General features: G+C 33.5%; 1 protein-coding gene across 1 annotated transcript in view; it reads right to left on the bottom strand.

Annotated features, from left to right (window-relative positions):
* Atad2b (ATPase family AAA domain containing 2B) overlaps nt 1–20,199 on the bottom strand; it is a 160,867-nt gene that overhangs the window by 37,189 nt on the left and 103,479 nt on the right. The window contains 2 exon segments of the mRNA XM_047522251.1: nt 3,101–3,286; nt 15,113–15,299. Coding sequence (XP_047378207.1) covers nt 3,101–3,286; nt 15,113–15,299 — 373 coding nt within the window.

The raw sequence follows: 20,199 nt of genomic DNA, 5'->3' as shown, positions 1-20,199 counted from the left end.
GGAATGCTAGGCAAGTACTCTACCACTGAACTATATCCCCAGCCTACTTTTTCATTTTTATTTTAAATGATGTCTCTTAAAGAGTAGAGTTTTATTTGAGCTCAGTTGGTAGAGTGCCTGTTTTGCATGCACATGGTCCTGGGTTCAATTCCCGGCACCACCAAAAAAAAGAGAGTAGAGTTTTTAATTTTTTCTTTTATGTATCATACTTTTATTATTATAACAGCACTTATATTGTATTTTAATTTTTTAAGGTCTCTCTTTCCACTAAATTTTAATTCTTGTGGAAAAGTAAATGTCTTTTTGTTTCTCATCTATTTTATTCCTTCATCCATCAGATTTACTGTGCTAGAAATATGTATGCATATATAGGTCTGTTTGTGTTTGTGTATATATCCAGAAACTATGTTAGGGAGTTAGGCACTGTGGACAGAATACTAAAGAGAGTAGACACTAACTTGCCTTAAGTAAATTCAGACTTACTAGTACACTGCATCACAAATAACAGGTACTTAATAAATTTTTGCTGAATGAACAAAATGGTCTTAACTTGATGAATATGTAATTCCTCATTTCCCTAAACATTCATCACTCCTCAGCATCACAACATCCAGGAACTACTTCTATGGAGTCTTGGAGAATGTAAGGCAATATAAGTGTATGATCTTTGGAATAAGGAAAACCTGAGTTAAAATCTTTGCTTTCCCATACTAGCTGTGAGTTACTTCACTCCTGTTAGTCTCTATTAGTCTGTGAGTGCTGTTCTAATCTAAAGCAATGATTTCCAAAAAAGTTTAGAAATGTTTCTTATATGATATCAATAAAAATTTGAAAATATTCTCTCCAGAATGTTTAAATATAGTGTTCTACTATTATTTCTATCATAAAACAAACATGCACAAAATATTTAAGACAATATGAAAAATAAACATGAATAGAAGTTTTCATGTTTTTCTAGTATCCAATGTACCGTCTGAATATAAACCTATTTGGGGGAACTGGACTTATAAGAGAGAAAGATACATACAAAGAAACATTTACAAGAGAACATAAAAAGGGCTCTAGAAGATGAAACTGTCGTCTTGGCCCACTAACAAAGCACTACTTCCATTGGGAATAATTCTTTTGGGGTCTTCTTCTATTTTTAAAAACAGAGAAAATCTTAAACGTTTCCTTTCATCTTTGAATAAAGGGTTTGTTTTCTGATTAGAAAAGTAGCATTAATTCCAGAAGATTTAGAAAATGACAATTAAAAAGCATGTTATATGATCAGCAGTCTCAGAGAACTGCAATGATATTCACTTCACAAAATATGAAAAACATTAGTTCTTGATTAATAAGGGCTAAAAATATAGAACATAAAATGAGGGGAAAAAAGTTGAAATCTCAGGATTTTATGCTAAGAAACTACTATTTTAGCTACTAATTTAGGGTACTGGTAAACAAATAATGAAAAAGCTAACAGTACACTTTGAATTCATTAAACAGTCTGATAGCAACATTGAAAATGAGTATGATATAATGTTAGTTTTAAAATATTAAACCAAAAATAAAAATACACATGTATATTGATAACAGTACCAAGATAATAGACTCAAAAGACTTTTTTGCTTTTTTGAAGGGGTACAGGGAATTGAACTCAGGGGCACTTAACCACTGAGCCACATACCCAGTCCTTTTTTGTATTTTATTTAGAGATGAATCTCACTGAGTTGCTTAGGGGCTCACTAAGTTGCTGAGTCTGGGTGTGAACTTGAGATCTTCCTGCCTCGACCTCCTTAGCCACTGGGATTACAGGAGTGCACCACCATGCCCAGCTCAAAAGACTTACTTATAAAATTTTAAAACAATATACAGGGGAATTTTCAGGGAATTATTATGTTCTCAACCAGAATGTTTAATTTCCCAAATATTTTTAATGATTTCTCTCTTTTAATAAAATTACAATAAAACTAATTGACAGAGAGGCTCTAACTTTTAAAAAGATGTTCCTAGGTTATGTACAGTTTCAGTCCATTCTTTAAAATTAACTTCAACTGCATTCATACTTTACAATACTAATATAATACCAAACACTATATTTATAGCTTTGTGATCTGAAAACTAAGCTTCCATACATTGTCTCAGAGCAACAACACTGTCTAATATCCACATTCTATAGATAAGAAAACTGAGGTTATTTTAGCTTCATATATTTACTCAAGATCAAAAGACTAATAAGTTAGTACCTTGGTTTTTCTGACTCTTATTACATACAGTATTCTGCTAAACTTCATTGCTCTATATGATTATAAACATTTTGACTAATGGTCTTCATATACTATCAGATTTTGATTTATCAGATTTTGAATAATCAAAAATAAATTTCTCTAAATTTAATATTCTTTCCTTATAAGAGCAGCAAATAATTCAAGTTCATCTTAGCAAGATAGCTCATGAAAGCTGAAACAAGTCTGTAAACAAATACCTTAATCATAAAATTTAACAAAACCAAGATTTATATTATAATGTTAAAACATATAAATATTTTATATTATTATCATTCCTACTGTGTCACCTGGGCAAAATATTTCGAAGTATTTCTCAAGGACACTAATCAATGACCCAATAAGCAAAGAATGTTAAGACAACTTTTTAAAAAATCTCATTAATAAGAGTTGATATACCAATCTCTTTTCTGAATCAATTGTGCTTTTCCCTTTGTTCTGAACTCAAAAGCTAAATTTCAGGTTTTAAAGATATACTTATTAGATAATATGCAATGTGATACTACTAATGAAAGAACTAAAAAGTCAAATCCCACCAACTTTTCTCACAGACAATAGAGAAAGTTAATTTATAAGGCAACTGATGATGAAAGAGTTTAGATTTTCTTAAAAGGCTCGCTTTATATGTGTCAGGCTTTGTTCTAAGCATGAATCATCTCAATCTTCAAGACTGAGGAAGATATCACTACTACACTAAAAAAGAAACTGAAATTTAAAACATTAACTAACTTGCCTCTATCACATGGCTAATAAGTAGTACAACCAGGATATGAACATGTATATTGTATATAAACAATATAATTAGAAAAAATATATATTTAATTGGTTCTTACCTCTTCAGGCAATTCACTGTACATGGTTTCAGAGGTAGACAATAAAAATATGGGTGAAAATGATGGTATATCTTGTAGCAATGTCAGAAAAGTTGCTCTCACAGTTTCACTGACAGCTTCCCACCAATCGCCAATGTGAGGCATGTAAACAATACTAGGTACTGTTCTTCGAGCTTCTCGAAATATCTAATTAAGGAAAGAATGGGCATTTAAAAACTCAAATTCATCATTCTACAGTCTACCCAGCAATATCTAGGTATATAAAATGCATCAGGCTTGTCACTGTATAAAGTTTCAGTCCCCAAATTTTAAGTTTTTCAAGCTATGACGCACAAGCCTTATACAGGCATCTATACTCTTGCCCCACCAAAAATGGGTATTTTTTGCCACTAAACTATTCCTATTTGGCATATATTAATAGTATAAAGACATCAAATTGCTCTACTTATCTATCATGTAGAGAAAAAAAGCAAAACACCACTATAAAATATGCTGCAAATAAAGAGATAAACATAGACCTGTCACCCACATTAGAGCATTATTAGTCAGGTTTACAGAAAGAAGAAAAGGACAATACAGTTGAAATGTTTGTGCACAATGCCTAAATTCATTCAATATATGAATTAAATAAATATTTTCAGCCAGGATGCACCACCCTAGAGCTTAAAATTAATGAACTCCCTGCTGATACACTTATTCACCTCTTCCATATTAAACTTCAATCTTTCATAAAGTAGTCACAAAATACTCTCAGTTCTCTAAAGACCAGTAAGTAAATTAGTAAAGAACTCTGAGATATTTTCATTGTCAGAAAATACAAAATGAAGATTTCCTCAGTTATTAAAAAGATTCTGAATCACAGTTCACACTCTGCAAACATACACCAGTAAGGTCCAGGTTTGGTGATTAGTAAACTGCCAAGCAAAACTACAATCTTCTGCATATAAGTCAACAGCTCAATAGCCCGTCAAAAAATTCCTGAATGTTAATGCCGTATCTCCTCATTATTTTTAACAAGATTAGGTATAAATGAAAAAATCTGACTATACTTTTTCAATCTAATGTGAGAATCCTATGACTAAGGTTTCCCACTGATTTTTCCTTATTTTAAACACACTTTGATTTGCCAATCTATCAGATACAGAAATAAGAATTTAACATTAAAAATGATTAGGATTATCAGAAAATTTCCTAAGAATCCAAAGAATTATTATTCTTTAATGCGTAAGCTTTTTTTTTTTTTTTTTTGGTGGTGCTGGGGATTGAACCCAGGGCCTTGTGCATGCAAGGCAAGCACTCTACCAACTGAGCTATATCCCCAGCCCGAAAGTAAGCTTACCACTTGCATGGATTTATTAAATAATATTTTATACAGCTTTAAACCTGCTGAGGAAAACAAAGCACAGCCAATTCATTAATAAGGCAGATGAAAAAAGCACAAATAAACATTTTCCCCAAAATCAGAAGAAATGTGGGTGTTATGATCTCTCACATCAAAACGAATATGTTCCCTTACTTAATATTTGCATATCCACCAATCCAGAACAGTTGCACAGTACAAGTCCTTCAAGGATTCTCAAGTTTTGACCTTTTCTGCACATACACTTTCCTATCCTCGATCATGGAAATCCAAGGATTTTTACTCAAAAAAAAAAAAAGGTAAGAAAAATTACAAGCATAAATATTGTTGAAAGGAAAGAACCATACAGGAGCACAAAGGCAACTAGGCATTTGTTTCTAAAAACAAAAAATTATTATATGCCATCCAAATCAGGCGTGGTATGAGGAAGATGGTGACCAACACCTTTTGTCACTTTCCAATTCCCCACTCTTTGCATGTAAAATTGGGGAGAAAACAGGGAGAGAAAGGTGATCTTATGAAAAATACCAAGGAGCTATAACTTCCTGAGAAACTTCATAAACTTAATCACCTAATTCAGCCATGCAAGTTACCACATGCCCAGGGTGCAAGAGAAATGAGAAAACATGCCTTTAAAAAAATGAATTTTGACTTTCATCCCAGTACTTGTTGGTTAGGTTTTTCAGGAATACATGTTGAGAACATCCAGCCATCACCAAGTGTGAGAGATGAGCAGAGCAAAAGAAGGTTAAGGGGTAATAACAACTTCACAGAGCCAGAAGTTAAATACTGCAGTGCTACAAGGGTTTCAACTGCATTGCAAGGCTGAACTAGATAAAAGTATCACCAGCTTGAAAAGAGGTGGGGTTTTGTTTCTACTTCTTTCTTCTTTTCATCAAGCCTCCCAAAATTAACAAACTGAACATAATATTCTCCCTTATTTCCAAAACCTTGAGGAAAATATCCTTTTCTTGGTAGGCTTATAAAATTATATTTGAAAACCTAAAACAAAAAAAAAAAATCAGACAACTCTAAGACAAATAAAGAAAGGCAAAAAGGTTTAGGACTTCTGATTCATCAGTATAATTAAGTGAACTGAGAATTAACCTAACTAACAAATGATATACCTATATCCAAGGAATATTTCTGAAATTTTACTCCTAATCCTTTAGGGAGAAACCATCCTTACTTTCGAGAAAAATTAAAAAGCACCACTAAAACAATTTTTCTTTTAATTTCTGACTTGTAATCTCAGAATATTAAAATAAACCTTGATGTTCTCTTTAAATCATAATTGGCCTGTTCTAATTTTCCAGTTCTTGTAATAAACAATTCAAAAAGATCAGAGTCTGAGAAGACCACTTTAAAAAGTACTAGAAGATAAATATCAGGAGAAAAAAAAAAGTTTAATCTTATCGTCAATTTTTGGGAAGAAATCTTGGTAATATCAAAACAGTTCTTCATTAGCTTGCCGATGAGTTTTAAATCAGTGGAGTAGAACACCCTCTGTGAAGTCAAATAACCAGATAATTCAGAGTAGAAAAATAAAGCCTAGTTTTAATGAAGTGGCAACTGGCTTGGGAACAAGTGATGCCATTTGAGAACTAGAAAAATACTCACCTATAGGGTGTCTTGGATTGGTGGATGTGCAAGGTGTAGTAGAAAACAGAAAAACTGTTATAGAGAAAAAAAGACAGTAGGCCAAATTACTGAACCAACCGTTTCAAAATACCTGTGACATGACCAGCACTCTTGCACAAGTAAAATGAACGAACATCGGAGTCCGTAAACTGGTCATTTTGATTCTTTATTTAAACAATATATTTCATTTTCTTCTGGCCTCCTTCTTGCCCCAGACATCACAGTCCTTACATAACTATTTTAAATTTCTTCATTTTTTAAAAATATCACAATATACCCCCACTGAATATTGAAAGAATAATATCTTAGGCAAAAATCAGGTCACTCAAGTTAGAAGTATCCATACAAGGAAGCACCAACAATATAAACTGCACTTCTATTTACAAGAGTTCTAATCATCTTAAGGCTAAACTTTGAAGCCAATATTTTTGTCATCAAATTAAAGTGTTTAGGTGTTGGGAGGATAGCTCAGAGGTAGAGTGCTTGCCTAGCATGTGCAAGGCCTTGGGGTTCAATCCCTAGCACTAAAAAGAAACAAAACAAAAACAGTAAATTTTCACCTACCAATATTTTTAAGGGTGTAGGGCAGTGCTGGGTATTGAACCCAGGGGCCTTAAGCATTCTACCACTGAGCTATACCCCCAGCCCAGTGTATTTTTTAAGTTAAGAATCTATAACCCCATAAAAGCTATTGTATTTAAAAATTGAAATCTAGGAAAAAAATTTAAACCAGATGTGAATGAAACAAAAAGTTCAAAGCCAGTACAGTTTCACTATGAAGGAGAGAGGAAAGAATTTTTCTGTCATCAAGAAATTTCCAGAATTTCTCAATCAGTTAACAGTATTATGAGTGTATTAAATTCATAAAACAAATGTAAAAGTAAAATTTGGGAGCTAAAACATTCTCAAATTTTATAAAAATTTTAAAAATATATATTAAAAGTAAGTTTCATTCTTATCTTTTTATAACAAAATTTAAAGTAAATAACATCTCTGCATCATCTTTATTCTACTTATTCTATTTTACTCCATTTATATTCCATTCACCTAAGATTTAGTGAGCATCTGTGAGAAGAAGGTATTGTCTATACTCTGAAGATTCAGGATTCAGGAAAAAAGAAAAGTCCGATGTGGTGGTGCACATCTATAATCCCAGTAGCTCGGGAGGCTGAAGCAGGAAGACCGAAAGTTCAAAGCCAGCCTCAGCAACTTTGCGAGACCCTAAGCAACTCAGTGAGATTCTCTCTCTCTAAAAACAAAAAAGGGCTGGGTATGTGGCTTAATGGTTGAGTGCCCCTGGGTTCAACCCCCAGTACCAAAAGAGAAAAAAGAAAAATTTCTTCACATGCACACAAAATTCCATTATGAACAAACACAAAATTATACACAAAGGTAAGTATATCAGTTCCTTAATGCTACTCAACCAAAAAGGATTTCTCCTGAGAATTTCCAGATAAAATTTCTTCCTGGGGAACAAAAACAAGACAAAAAAACAAAAACACTGAACTTTCACTAAAAAGAGACTTCAGTCACCATTTGAAATTATTTATAACACCATGTAGTAGCTCCACTCCAAAGTTTTGACACAACATATATGGATTAATTCAATCAAACACATTAATGAAAAAGATAAGATACAACACAATAATCAGTGCCTTTTTTTCTAATCAAAAGTAGAAATAACATAGGACAAAATGTTAAATTTGAGAATGTCAGAAAAAAAGAATCAAAGTTGTTGTTGTTTTTCCAAGTGCTAAAATCAGTAAGATACATTCATAAATATTCCAGGCTATAACCAAGCTTTCCATTAGCCTTGGAATATTATGCAATGCTCAGTAATAGCCATTTCACATACACACACACAAAACACACGCAGTCATATTATGAACTCTGGCATTTGTTTCAGTAGTACTGTCCAAGTAATGTTCAGTCACCAACTAAAGTACTATATCCCAAAACATGATTAACTTAAGACCTAAAATAGTAACACCTGGTATGCATCTTTCAAGAACAATGCCTGAGAGTTAGGCATGGTGACTGTAATCTAAGCAACAAGGGAAACTGAGGCAGGAGGATTCAAGTTTGAGGCCAGCCCAACTTAGCAAGACTGTTTCAAAATAAAAAATAAAAAGGACTGGGGTGTAGCTTGGTGGTGGCAAAACATCTCTGGGTTCAATCCCCAGTACAAAAAAAAAAAAAAAAAATCATACAGATGGATAGGGTCCAACCCAAATCTAGTGAATCAGAACTTCTGGGTGTAGACCCAGGGAATCAGAAATTTCTAAAAGCACCTCCAAGAGATTCTACTACACACTAAATTTTAGGAAATAATGAGAAGAACCCTCTAGTAGACAGTAATTCCTACAATATTTTTCTTCCAAATTGTAATGTTAATCAAAAGCTGAGGCAGACACATGGTGGGAAAGCAGCTCTATCATGTATGTGTATGTTTTAAAGGATAGACATACAATTAAACAGGATCTACACAGTATAAAGAATAACAAGAAGAGTTCTTTTCCCTTTTCACTTTATCATAGGTAAATATAGCTCTTTACAGGTGACAAAAGTCTTCCATTTATGGCTACCTTTCAGTTCAAGTTACACTATTAAGTAATCAACTTCATTAATATTAAGTACATGAGCACCTGGGGAAAAGAATAACTTGCTAGAGACTGAACCCTCACATTCCACATTTATTTAAAGATAAACCTCAATATAGGAGGACTAGCGCCCAAGAGAGGGAGAACAAAGGGGAAGACAGGGAACACAGAATAGATGATTTTAAAAATCTTTCCAGTGGTTTTAGCACCTGAATCATGCCCTTTCTTCCCTAGGACTTTTATACCTACTTATAACCAGACTTATCAACTTTTTTAATTATGAAAATAATTCACAGTTTCATTATAAAAATCTTTTGGAGAATTTGTCAGTAAAAAAAGTGTTACATTTCTAACTTAAAAATAATTTCAAACAAAGACTTGTCTTTGGGTATGAAGAATTCTTCTGTTGAAGGCTTGGTCCCCCAGTGTAGCAATGTTCAGAGGTGGGGCCCTTGGGAAGTGTTTGGACCATGAGACTCTGACCTCATCAGTGGATTAAACCAATGTGTGATGTGTAATTTTATTGGGAGCTGGTGGAAAAGGTATGCAATGGGAGTTGGTAGAAGGGAGGGTCCTTAGGAGTATAATCTTGGAGACTATATTTTGTCCCTAGCTTCTCCTCCCAAGCCCTCCTCCTGTTCTGTTAGCTACCATGAGCTGGTAAGTTTCCTCTGACACACCCTTCTGCCATAATGATCTTCCCTACCTCAAGGTCAAAGCAACAGATCAAGACAACCATGGACTGAAACCTCTGAGACCATGAGCCCAACATACATCTCCCTCCTTTAAGTTGTTTTTCTCAGGCATTTGTCACAGTGATGAAAAGCTGACTAACAGGACACTTAAGATACAAATAATCAAGGGCTTCTCTGGCCTCTAGCCAGAGTTCTGAGGAAGTTTGGACATCCACCTATCCTGAAGGCACCGTTCTCACTCAGGTCCAGCAGACTGGACATCAAAATGGTGCTATTCAAGAATACAACCCAAATGATTTTGTTGTTTTCCACTACCAAGTGACACCTCTTTCTAACCTCCCCACAAGGATGACAAAACAGTGAAAAACCAAAAATGTAAAACAGACCAAAGTATGAAGTTAGAATTCAAATTTAGCCCTGTAGTATTTGGAAAAAAGCCTAGAATACAAATAACATTAATATACAATTCACTACAAAGTTTCCTTAAGTGTTTCTTACCTGTACTTGACTACTATTAAGCTAATAACTTCTTTGTGAATACGTACACATATTAGACATAAAGAACAACTATAGAGAGGAGACCCTCTTACTTTAAAAATATGTCCCTTTCAAAAATAGTTGAAAACCTACATTATTCTGTACCACTGGGCTAATTCTCCTGCTTCAGTCTTTTCAGTAGCTGGAAATATAACCATTACCATTGCTCCCAGCTCTTTCAAAGTGATTTTATCTTTAGTTGGCTTGACATAGTCAAATGTAAATATTGTAAAAAGAAAAAAAATTCCAAAGACTGCAGCAGAGTCTAACTAAAAAAAGGTGACTGGGATGTAGATCAGTGGTAGAGTACTTGCCTAGCATGTGTAAAGTCCTGGGTTCAATCCCTAGCACCACAAAGATTAAAATAAAAAAAAAAAAAAAAAAAAAAACAGTAAAGTATAATTGTTTGGATATGAGGTGTCCCCTCAAAAACTCATTGGTTATCCAATGTAGCAATGTTCAGAGGTGAAATCATTACATAATGATAGCTGAAACCTAATCAGTGCATCCTGATGGATTAATTATTTGAGTGGATTACTGGGAGGTAATTCTAGGCAGGTGGGCATGGCTAAGTCACTGGGAGCTTGCCTGTAGGAATTATATTTGTCCCTGGTTTCTCTCTCTCTGCTTCCCAACCATGAGCTAAGCAGCTTTCCTACACCACACTTGTCAAAAATTATGTTCTGCCTCACCACAGGTCCAAAGCAATGGAGTTGGTCAACATAGACTGTACCTCTGAAAGCATAAGCCCCAAATAAACTTTTCCTCCTCTACATTGTTCTTGTCAGGTACTTTGGTCACAGAGATAGAATGCTAACTAACATGAAGTTTACAGAGACGCCAGTCATTCAAATTCCTTCCCTAAGCCAAAACAACCATTTGGGGTTATACTTTGATTTTTTTTTCACCACTATCTCCACATTCCCATATTAGCACATGTAAATCAACCCCATTCTTGTTAACGGCTTAACGTATTTCTTTGTAGGTCAAACATATACCACAGTTTATTTCAGCAGTCCTCCAGTAAAAGATGTTCAGTTTGAGTTTGCTTTATATTTAATTTTGTTTAGGAATTACACACAATGCTGTGAAGACTATCCTTGTACATTTGCCACTGAAAACTTGTAGCTAATATATCTTTATGAAAAACTTTTAAACATGGAATTCCTGGGTTAAAAGGTGTATGTACTTTAAATTTTTAAAAATAATGCCAAACTACACTACAAAATCATTAAGTAAATGAACATTTCTATTAAACAAGTATAAGCATCCCACATCTCTAACACTGGCATTATTTTTTTTTTTTGGTACTGGGAATTGAACCCAAGGGTACTTTACCACTGAGCTACAACCCTAATCCTTTTTTTTGTTTTTTAATGTGAGATAGGATCTCACTAAGTTGCTAATGGTAATATAAGTCCTTAAGGCTGGCCTTGAACTTGTGATGCTCCTGCCTCAGCCTCCTGAATCGCTGGGATTATAGATGTGTATTATCATGCCCAGCTCTACTGTGCCAATTTTAAAAATGTTTTTATTAGTGCATTATAACTATATGTAATTGAGAACTCATTTTGACATATTCATAAATGCAAATAACATAATTTGCTCCATTTTAATCCCCAGTGCTTCCCTTTTCTCTTCCTTCCTCCCTCACCCAGTTCACCCTCCATTATTCTACTGGTCTATTTGGCAAATTTTTATATTAGACTATAAATTCTTTCTTCTTACTGATTTTAACACTATTTTTCTTTATTTAGGAAACTTGTTTTTAATATGTATATAACAAATAGACCTTTTCCCCAAGCTAAGTCTACTAATTTTATTTAAAGAATGATTTTTGCCATGTAAAATTTAAAACTGTATTGAATAATGTTTTCTAGCTTTTGAACACTGCTTAGAAATTACTTTCTGTTATATAAGATAATAAGCATATGGACCTTGTGAATTCTCCCAGCACTTTCACAGTTCCACTGATAATCTAGAATTTATATGAAGGTATAAAATTCAGTTTTGTTTTGTTTTTCTATGCCCCACTAGAGCTAGCCGGTTTTCCAAGACTATTTACATATAACTCATTCCTCCATCTACTGATATGAAACATATTCGTTGTCAAAGTCATCATTATCATACACTGTTTCTACAGATGTCTCAGTGTGAATTTTCTCTTTTGTTCTATACTTTGTTTCTCTATCTCTACACAAGTATAATTACTTATACTGTACATTACTAAACCTATAAGAATCTGGTAAAGCTCTTTTATTATACTTTTCCTCTAGAATTCACCTTGAATCTAGAAAACCACATCATATAGAAGAAATACAGACCCCTTCGTGGGTTTCCCCCTACATCTGGTGGGGATTATAAATGTGATTACACTTAATTTATGCATTAATTGAGAAAAGAATTCATAGCTTTCCCGTTTGGATGTTACCAACGGCAGCAGAAGCAGTAGTTACTGAAAAACACCATTATAGCAAACAAGTGTTGAGCACTGTGTGCCAGGCCTACTTGATGTGCTTACTTTAACATTCCCAACAACTTTGTACTGTGTCATGTCTTCATTTGATGGATGAGGAAATTAAGGCTCAAAAAGTTGCAGCAAATTGTCCCAGGTTACAACTATTAAGAAAAGTAGCTGAGATTTTACCCTGTGTAATCTGATTTGAGTCCACACGCTGAAGAGTAAAGTAACTAAAAACAAGGCATGTCTTTGATTTATTCAACTATCCATTTCAACTGAATTTTACTTTTCTTCTTTTGGGTTCTGTATATTAGTTGCTTTGGTTAACTCCTTGGTAAACTTAGTTATCATTTTAAATGGAACCTCTACTGTTATTTTATTTCTAACTTATTATGGTTTGCATTAAAAAAAAAAACTAACAATTTTAGAACATTAACTATGGATGTGTCTATCTTATAGATTTCCCATATTGTCTTGAACCATTTTTTAGTTGACACTAAGTTTTCCAAATACACAGTCTTATCATTGGCAAATACTTACAAATTTAATGTACCCTTTCTGGTATTTTTATCTCTCAATGTCTGGAACAATCTTGCATGCCTTAATAATAGCACATTACTCTTTTGCTACAATATTTCATTTGTAATATTTTCCTTACAACTACTGCCAAAGTGAAACTGGTCTACAGTTATTTTTTTGAAAGGTTTGGTATTGATGTTTTTTTTGTCCATTTCACAGTTTTCATCCTTTCATTTGCTTTGGACAGTTTAGCACTGAAATGATCTTATCCTTTAAAATAATTCACCTGTGAAACTAAGTTTAGTGCTTCTATGACACTTGCTCAATTTCTTCTTCAACAGTTATTGCCTATTTAGATTTCTCTTCTCTGGGGTCAATTTTGATAATTTATATTTTCCTAATAAATTCTTAAGACTTGTTTTAAATGATACTGAATAATTCTCTTACTTGCATAAATCTGCAATAATTTTGTCTTGCCAAAAATGAAAATTATGAGCAAACATATAAATCAACATTATTGGAAAACACTCACAGCCAGGATGAGTTAAATGTGTCAAACTGGGAGCAAAATACTGGTATACAGCTTTTTATTCAGGCCATGGGTTTTGGAAAGAAATCTTTAAACAGAGCTTTATAAGTAATGAACTGCTACTAGGATGTTCATACCCAGAGAACTGTGAATAAAAGAGAAATTAAATCAACACTACTATGAACTGTAACAAATGCATATTTCTTGCTATAAGGTAGGGAATGGTTTTGAGTTAAATAATTATACTGTATGTGTTGAATATTCCTAAAATACAACTTATATAACAAAACTGAAAGAAATGTTCTTAACTGTTACTTCTCCAGTTATCTACATTGTAAAGTAGGCTAAATATCAAAGTACATAGTGACATTTTTCTCTCATATTTATTTATTAGAAGCATCATTAATTCAACATTTTATAAGTACTCACTGCCATGGGTGATGGTACAAGCCTAGAGTCCCAGCTACTGGGAAGGCTAAGGCAGGAGGATCACTTCAGCCCAGGAGTTCAATCAGCCTGGGCAACACAGAGAGACCCCATATCAAAAATAATAATAATAATAATAATAATAATAATGACTCACTATGAGCTGGACACTATGTCAGAGATACAGAAATGATTAAGACATGGTCCCTTGGCTCAAAAAACTTATTATTCTCCTTCACCCCTAGAACCAACATGGTAACACTTAAAATACATTCAGGGTTGTACATAAAAACCTCAAGAAATACAGCCACAGAAGAACCTTGCTTCATAAGTCACAGAGTTTCATAAGAGTTGAAAATGAAATATTGAACAAACTAAGCTAATGATACAAATATCCATAACCTTTGAATTGCTACTATGAGTCTATATTAATATTAAATTCTTATATCTCAAATTGGTTATCATTTTCCTTTCTATGATGGCTCTAAATATAGAGAGAAATCTACAATGGCTTTGAAACCACAGCTCTGACAAGAGGGATAGAAAAAGTGGGGGAAAAACACCCTTTCTACAATGTTTAATGAAACAGGATATTAAAATTTCAATAAGGAAGAAAGCATCATGAGAAAATGAGTTCATTTTGAAAAAATACTACACATCAAAATGATCCTCTACACTAATATTAAAATGTTAATGAATAGGCAGACTTGATGGTGCAGGACTATAATCCCAGCTGCTCATTAGATAGGAGGCTCACAAGTTGAAGGGTAACCTCAGCAAATTAGTGAGACCCTGTCTCAATAAATAAAAATAAAAAGGCCAGGTGTAGTGACACACACCTGTGATCTCAGGGAGGCTGAGGCAGCAGGATCCTAAATTTGAGGCCAGTCTCAGCAACTTAGTGAGGCGCTAAAGCAATTTAACAAGACCCTGTCTCAAAACAAAAAATAAATGGGGTTGGGAATATGACTCAGTGGTAAAGCACCCCTGGGTTAAATCCCTACTATCAAAAAACAAGATAAAAATAAAAAGGACTGGGGATGTAGCTCAGTGGTAAAGCACTCCTAGATTCAATACCCAGTATCTCTCCAAAAAAAAAAAAAGAATGTTAATGAATAACCAAATAAAAAGTTAATGTTTATATCGTTATCCTTTAAAAAAAAAAAAACTTATCTAGAAATACTATACACATGTCTACCTTCCAACAAGATACATAGCAATGTTTTTAGATGGCATAAACATACCTGTGCACATGATTCTTCAGGTGTTTTGGCACTGACTGAGTAAAGTGCTGGGAGATCTAGTCTATGCACAGAGAATCTTTCTAGAGTATGCAAAAGTGCTGGAGCAAGGTGAGAAGTTTGACCTGAGCCTCTTTCTCCAGATAGCAGTAATCGTGGCCTGTAAGAGGTTGGCTGATGATATGGTGACCTGTAAAACATAATAGTGATTTCAAAACTCTACATTCTGAAGATCAATATGAGTACAGTAGGAAAATACATTAAAAGAATTAAACTATAAGTTAAGAGAACTTTATTATCTTTTTTTAGTATAATGATATTTTTCATTAATGCTGATTCTAAAATGTTGACTATCTCCAACAATTAATAACCAAGTGTTAAAGAATAAAATCCAGGGGCTGGGGATATAGATCAGTTGGTAGAGTCCTTGCCTCATAAGCACAAGGCCCTGGGTTCAATCCCCAGCACTACAAAAAAAAGAAAAAAGAATAAAATCCATTCTAAAGGAAAGAAAAGTTACCTTGGTTTTCCTCCTGTTACACTGCATATATTGTGAAGAATAGAAAAGACTATGTCATTTAGTTATTAATTATCAAAGGTCAAATGTTAAGAATTTCAATTCTCAAACAAAAGGGTAGATCTGCAGATTATCCCAAATATAAGACTTTTAAAAATCAGTTAAAATAATAAATTTGATGCTATGCATTATTTTCTCAATTCTGTAGGAAATGTGTCCTCCATAAATTCAATATTGAAACTTAATAATGTCACAAATATTAAGAGGTGGGTCTTTAGAACATGATTACATCATGAGGACAGAGCCTTATAAAAGGGCTCAAGAGAACTAACTAGTCCATTTGGTCCTTTCCACCATGGAGGACACAGCATTCAAGGTGCCATCTTAGAAGCAGAGACCAGGTCTCTACCAGCCACTGAACATACTGCTGCCTTAATCCCTGCCTTCATAAGTGTGAGCAATAAATTTATGCTGTTTATAAATTACCCAGTCTAAAATATTTTTGTTAAGTGTCAAGAGTAGTCTCAAACCATCATTTTAATAATAGAAAAAAAAAGGCTTTTTCAGCTATGGCAAATTTTGTTTCTGTCACAATAAAAACTAACTTCTCATCCTAATATATGACATATAATGCCATACACTAGAGAAAGAAAATATATTAAATCAAACAATTTGTATTTTGAAGATTCTACAAAACCATTAAAGTAACAAATGAAACCTATTTAGTCATTGTAGTTAGCACTAGGACTTCTAAGGTAAAACAATAAGAATAAAGCAAAATGAAAATGGAATAAAAAGAAGGGAGTTGGACATGTGGTTCAATGGTAGAACACTTGCCTATCATGAAAGAGAAAAAAATAGGTTAATAAAACCCTGATACCTGTAAACAAGAAGATTATGCACTTTAAAAACAGGAAGAAAATACTAATTACATCAGTATTTAGTAATATTGATAATAATAAGTTATACTGATAGTAATACTAGTTACATCAGTAACTACAATGAAAACACAGATGCAGAAATAGAAAAATCAATAGATTTCCTAAACATCATCTAACGACGTAAGAGAAAATCCTATTCAGTTGCAAAACACAATACAAAAGGTAAAATAAACAATATCAAATAATAATCTCAGCAAGAAAAGCATGAAACTAAGCCTCAGCACAAAGACTAAATATACAAAGTCTTCCTAATCATTTATATCTTATCTTATACATACAATTTCAAATAAAATCCCTGAAGAATTTTATCTGAAAAACCTGCTTAAGTAATACCATCAAAAAAATTTTGGAAAAGCATACTAATTAGATTTTATAGCACTCAAACATGTATTAGTAACAAGCATGTATTAGTAACAAGTATGTCAAACAGATTTCTTGCTCTATTTCCTTAACAATTCTACGAAATAGTTTCTTTTTATTAAACAGATGAGGAAACTAACACTCAGAGAGGTTACTTATAAGATTGTGCAAATGGGTGACAAGAGTTCAAATTCTTATTCAGGAGAAAATGTGAATTCCAGCACTGCAGAAGAAAGAGAAGAAGAAGAAGGGGGAGAAGGAAGGAAAAAGAGGAGGAGGAGGAGTAAAAGGAGACGATATTCTCATTTAGCCCCATAAGGTTGCAAAGCCCAGGCTACTCATGTTGAAACTTATTATAAAACAACAATTAATAGAAAGTAGAATACACCAATGGAAAGAAACAGAACAATGAACCAAAAAGGAGCCCAGGAAACAAGTCATAGTAATTGAAATAATTTTATAAAAGAAGCAAAAAAACAAATGCATAAGGATGAATCATAAAATAAACATTTGAAAATATAAAGCATTCAGAGCCTCATTTCAAAGCACTGACAAAATGAATTCTAACCCAAGCAAAGTAAGAAAAACAAGAGGTTCATATATATATATATATAATGGTGGGGAACAATGCAGGAGTTCAAACCCAGGGTCTCAAGTGTGCTAAGCAAGTGCTCTACCACTGAGCCACACTCCCAACCTTCACATATTTTTAATTCAAAGAAATCTAAAAAAACTTCTGTAACTCAAAATAAATGATCCAGACCATATGGCAAACAAACAAATAGGACAATGAATTTGCCATAAACAGGAATGATTCTTTTTTTAAAAAATTATTATTCTATATTTTTTTTATTTATTACAGACTGCATTTAGAGTCATTGTACACAAATGGGGTACATCATTTCGTTTCTATGGTTGTGCACAATGTAGATTCACACCATTTGTGTAATCATACATGTACATAGGGTAATGATATCTGTCTCATTCTACCATTTTTCATAACCCCCTCCCTCTCATTTCCTTCTACATAACCTAAAGTTCTTCCATTCTTCTCTCACCCCCACCCCACCAACCCCCATTATATATTATCATTCACTTATGAAGGAAAACATTCAGCCTTTGGTTTCTTGGGATTGGCTTATTTAACTTAGCATGATATTCTCCAATTCCATCCATTTATCTGTAAATGCCATAATATTATTATTCTTTATGACAACATCTCTAGTAATTAGAGAATTGCAAATTAAAACAACTCTAAGATTTCACCTTACTCTAATTAGAATGGCTATTATCAAGAACACAAACAATAATAGATGTTGGCATGGTTGTGAGGAAAAAGGCACACTTTTACATTGCTGGTGGAGTTGCAAATTGGTGCAGCTACTCTGAAAAGCAGTGTGGAGAATCCTCAGAAAGCTTGGAATGGACCCCCCTTTTGACATAGTTACCCCTTTCCTCAGTATATACCCAAAGGACTTAAAATTAGCATACTACAGTAACGCAGACACATCAATGTTTATAGCAGTTCAATTCACAATAGCTAGACTGTGGAACCAACCTAGATGCCCTTCAACAGATGAATGGATAAAGGAATGATTTTTTTTTTTTTAAAGGAATGATTCTTAATGAATGAAGAATTCATATACATAGTTTGAAAAACAAGAAGAAATAACCCCCCGCCCAACAACCTACCTCTATGGGCAAAAAGACAAAGATGATTGAAAAGGAAAAAGAAAAAGCTAACATTTTTAAAATGTCTATTCATTAACAATTGTAGAAAGGCTACTATGCTGAATGTCTTGACCCTAGGCATTCAACAATATCACTGTTGTTATGAGTTCATAACGGAATGGTATTTGGCAAACAAATTACCATAATTCAATGTGATTAATAAGTGGTAATATTTAAGTACATAGTACTATGGGACACCCTCACTAGAGACTCACAAAAGGCAGGCTTTCCTGGAAAAGCTTTACCAAAGCAGAAACTCAACAGATCTGAGGCAGAAAGGATGAATTACAAGAAAGAAAAACAGGATGTGCAAAAAACCAGAAGACAAATAGAATGTCGGCCTTGGTAGTAACTGATATAGTTCACATAGCCAGTTTCTTCTCACATATTGAAGCAACAAATAGAAGAAGTAAAGGACTAGAGTTGGGGAGAAAAGGAAAGAGAGCCAGATGATGACAGTCTATGAAGGTTTTGTCAGCCATTTTAAAAATTTGGAACAGGCACTGAAGACAATGAGTCATTAACATATTCTAAGTAGTAGGCAGACAGTTGGCCCTCCACATCCATGGATTCCAAACATAGATTCAACTAAAATATGTGAGGGAAAAAGCTGCACCTGTACTGAACATGTACCAACTTTTTTCTTGTTTTTTTTTCTTGTTTTCTTATTTATTCCCTAAACAATACAGTATAATAAGTATTTATATAGCATTTATAAATACATTAGGAATTATAAGTAGTCTAAAAATAATTTAAAATAAACAGGAAGATATCTGCAAATATTATTCCATTTTCACAGAAGACTTCAAAGGTATCTAAAGGGGGCTCCAAAACCAATCTCCCAGAGATACCAAAGGACAACTATGTGTTTTTTGAGAAGATAACTCAAGGCCAGTATATCAGCATGGAATACAGTTTTGAAAGAAGGCAAAATGGGAGGAGAGAGCATCAGTTAAAGGTCTGCTATAGTAACCCAGGTATGAGAATTTAATGATAGTCTCAACAAGAATAGTATCAGAAGACTTAAGAAGGAATAGCCTGACCTGAGGCTTATTTAGTAAGAAAAACAAAGAGAATTTAATCATTAATCAGATAAAGAAAGGAAGAAGAAAGTAAAGGACAGTGTCAAATTCTAGCTGGGACAACTGAATGGATGCTACGGGCCTCAGAGGAAAAGAATGAGATATACATACAGTCCAATAATATGCAGAAAGACCAACGGTACAATGAAGGAGAGATAGGCAGCTGAGCAGGATCTGAAGCTCAAGAGTGACCTAGACTTGAAAAATCATATGGGAGTCATTAACACAGAGATAGAGAAAATTAAGAAAATGGAAATAAAAACAATGAAAATATCTTTTTAACTGTTATATTGATAAAGTGGAACAACTTTAATTAGTGAAAGAAAGGAAAAATTGGTATTCTCACATCTAGTGCAGGGAGGAAAAATATCTTCTCTGAAGTTACATTTGGTAGATAAAAATATGTGAAAATGTATGCTTAAAAATATTCTATATCTCACCCTGCCCCCAAGAATTTGA

This window comes from Sciurus carolinensis, chromosome 13 (assembly GCF_902686445.1).
Source record: "Sciurus carolinensis chromosome 13, mSciCar1.2, whole genome shotgun sequence".
NCBI lineage: Eukaryota > Metazoa > Chordata > Mammalia > Rodentia > Sciuridae > Sciurus > Sciurus carolinensis.
Note: the sequence above shows the minus strand (reverse complement) of the source record. Positions and strands in the feature narration are given on the sequence as shown.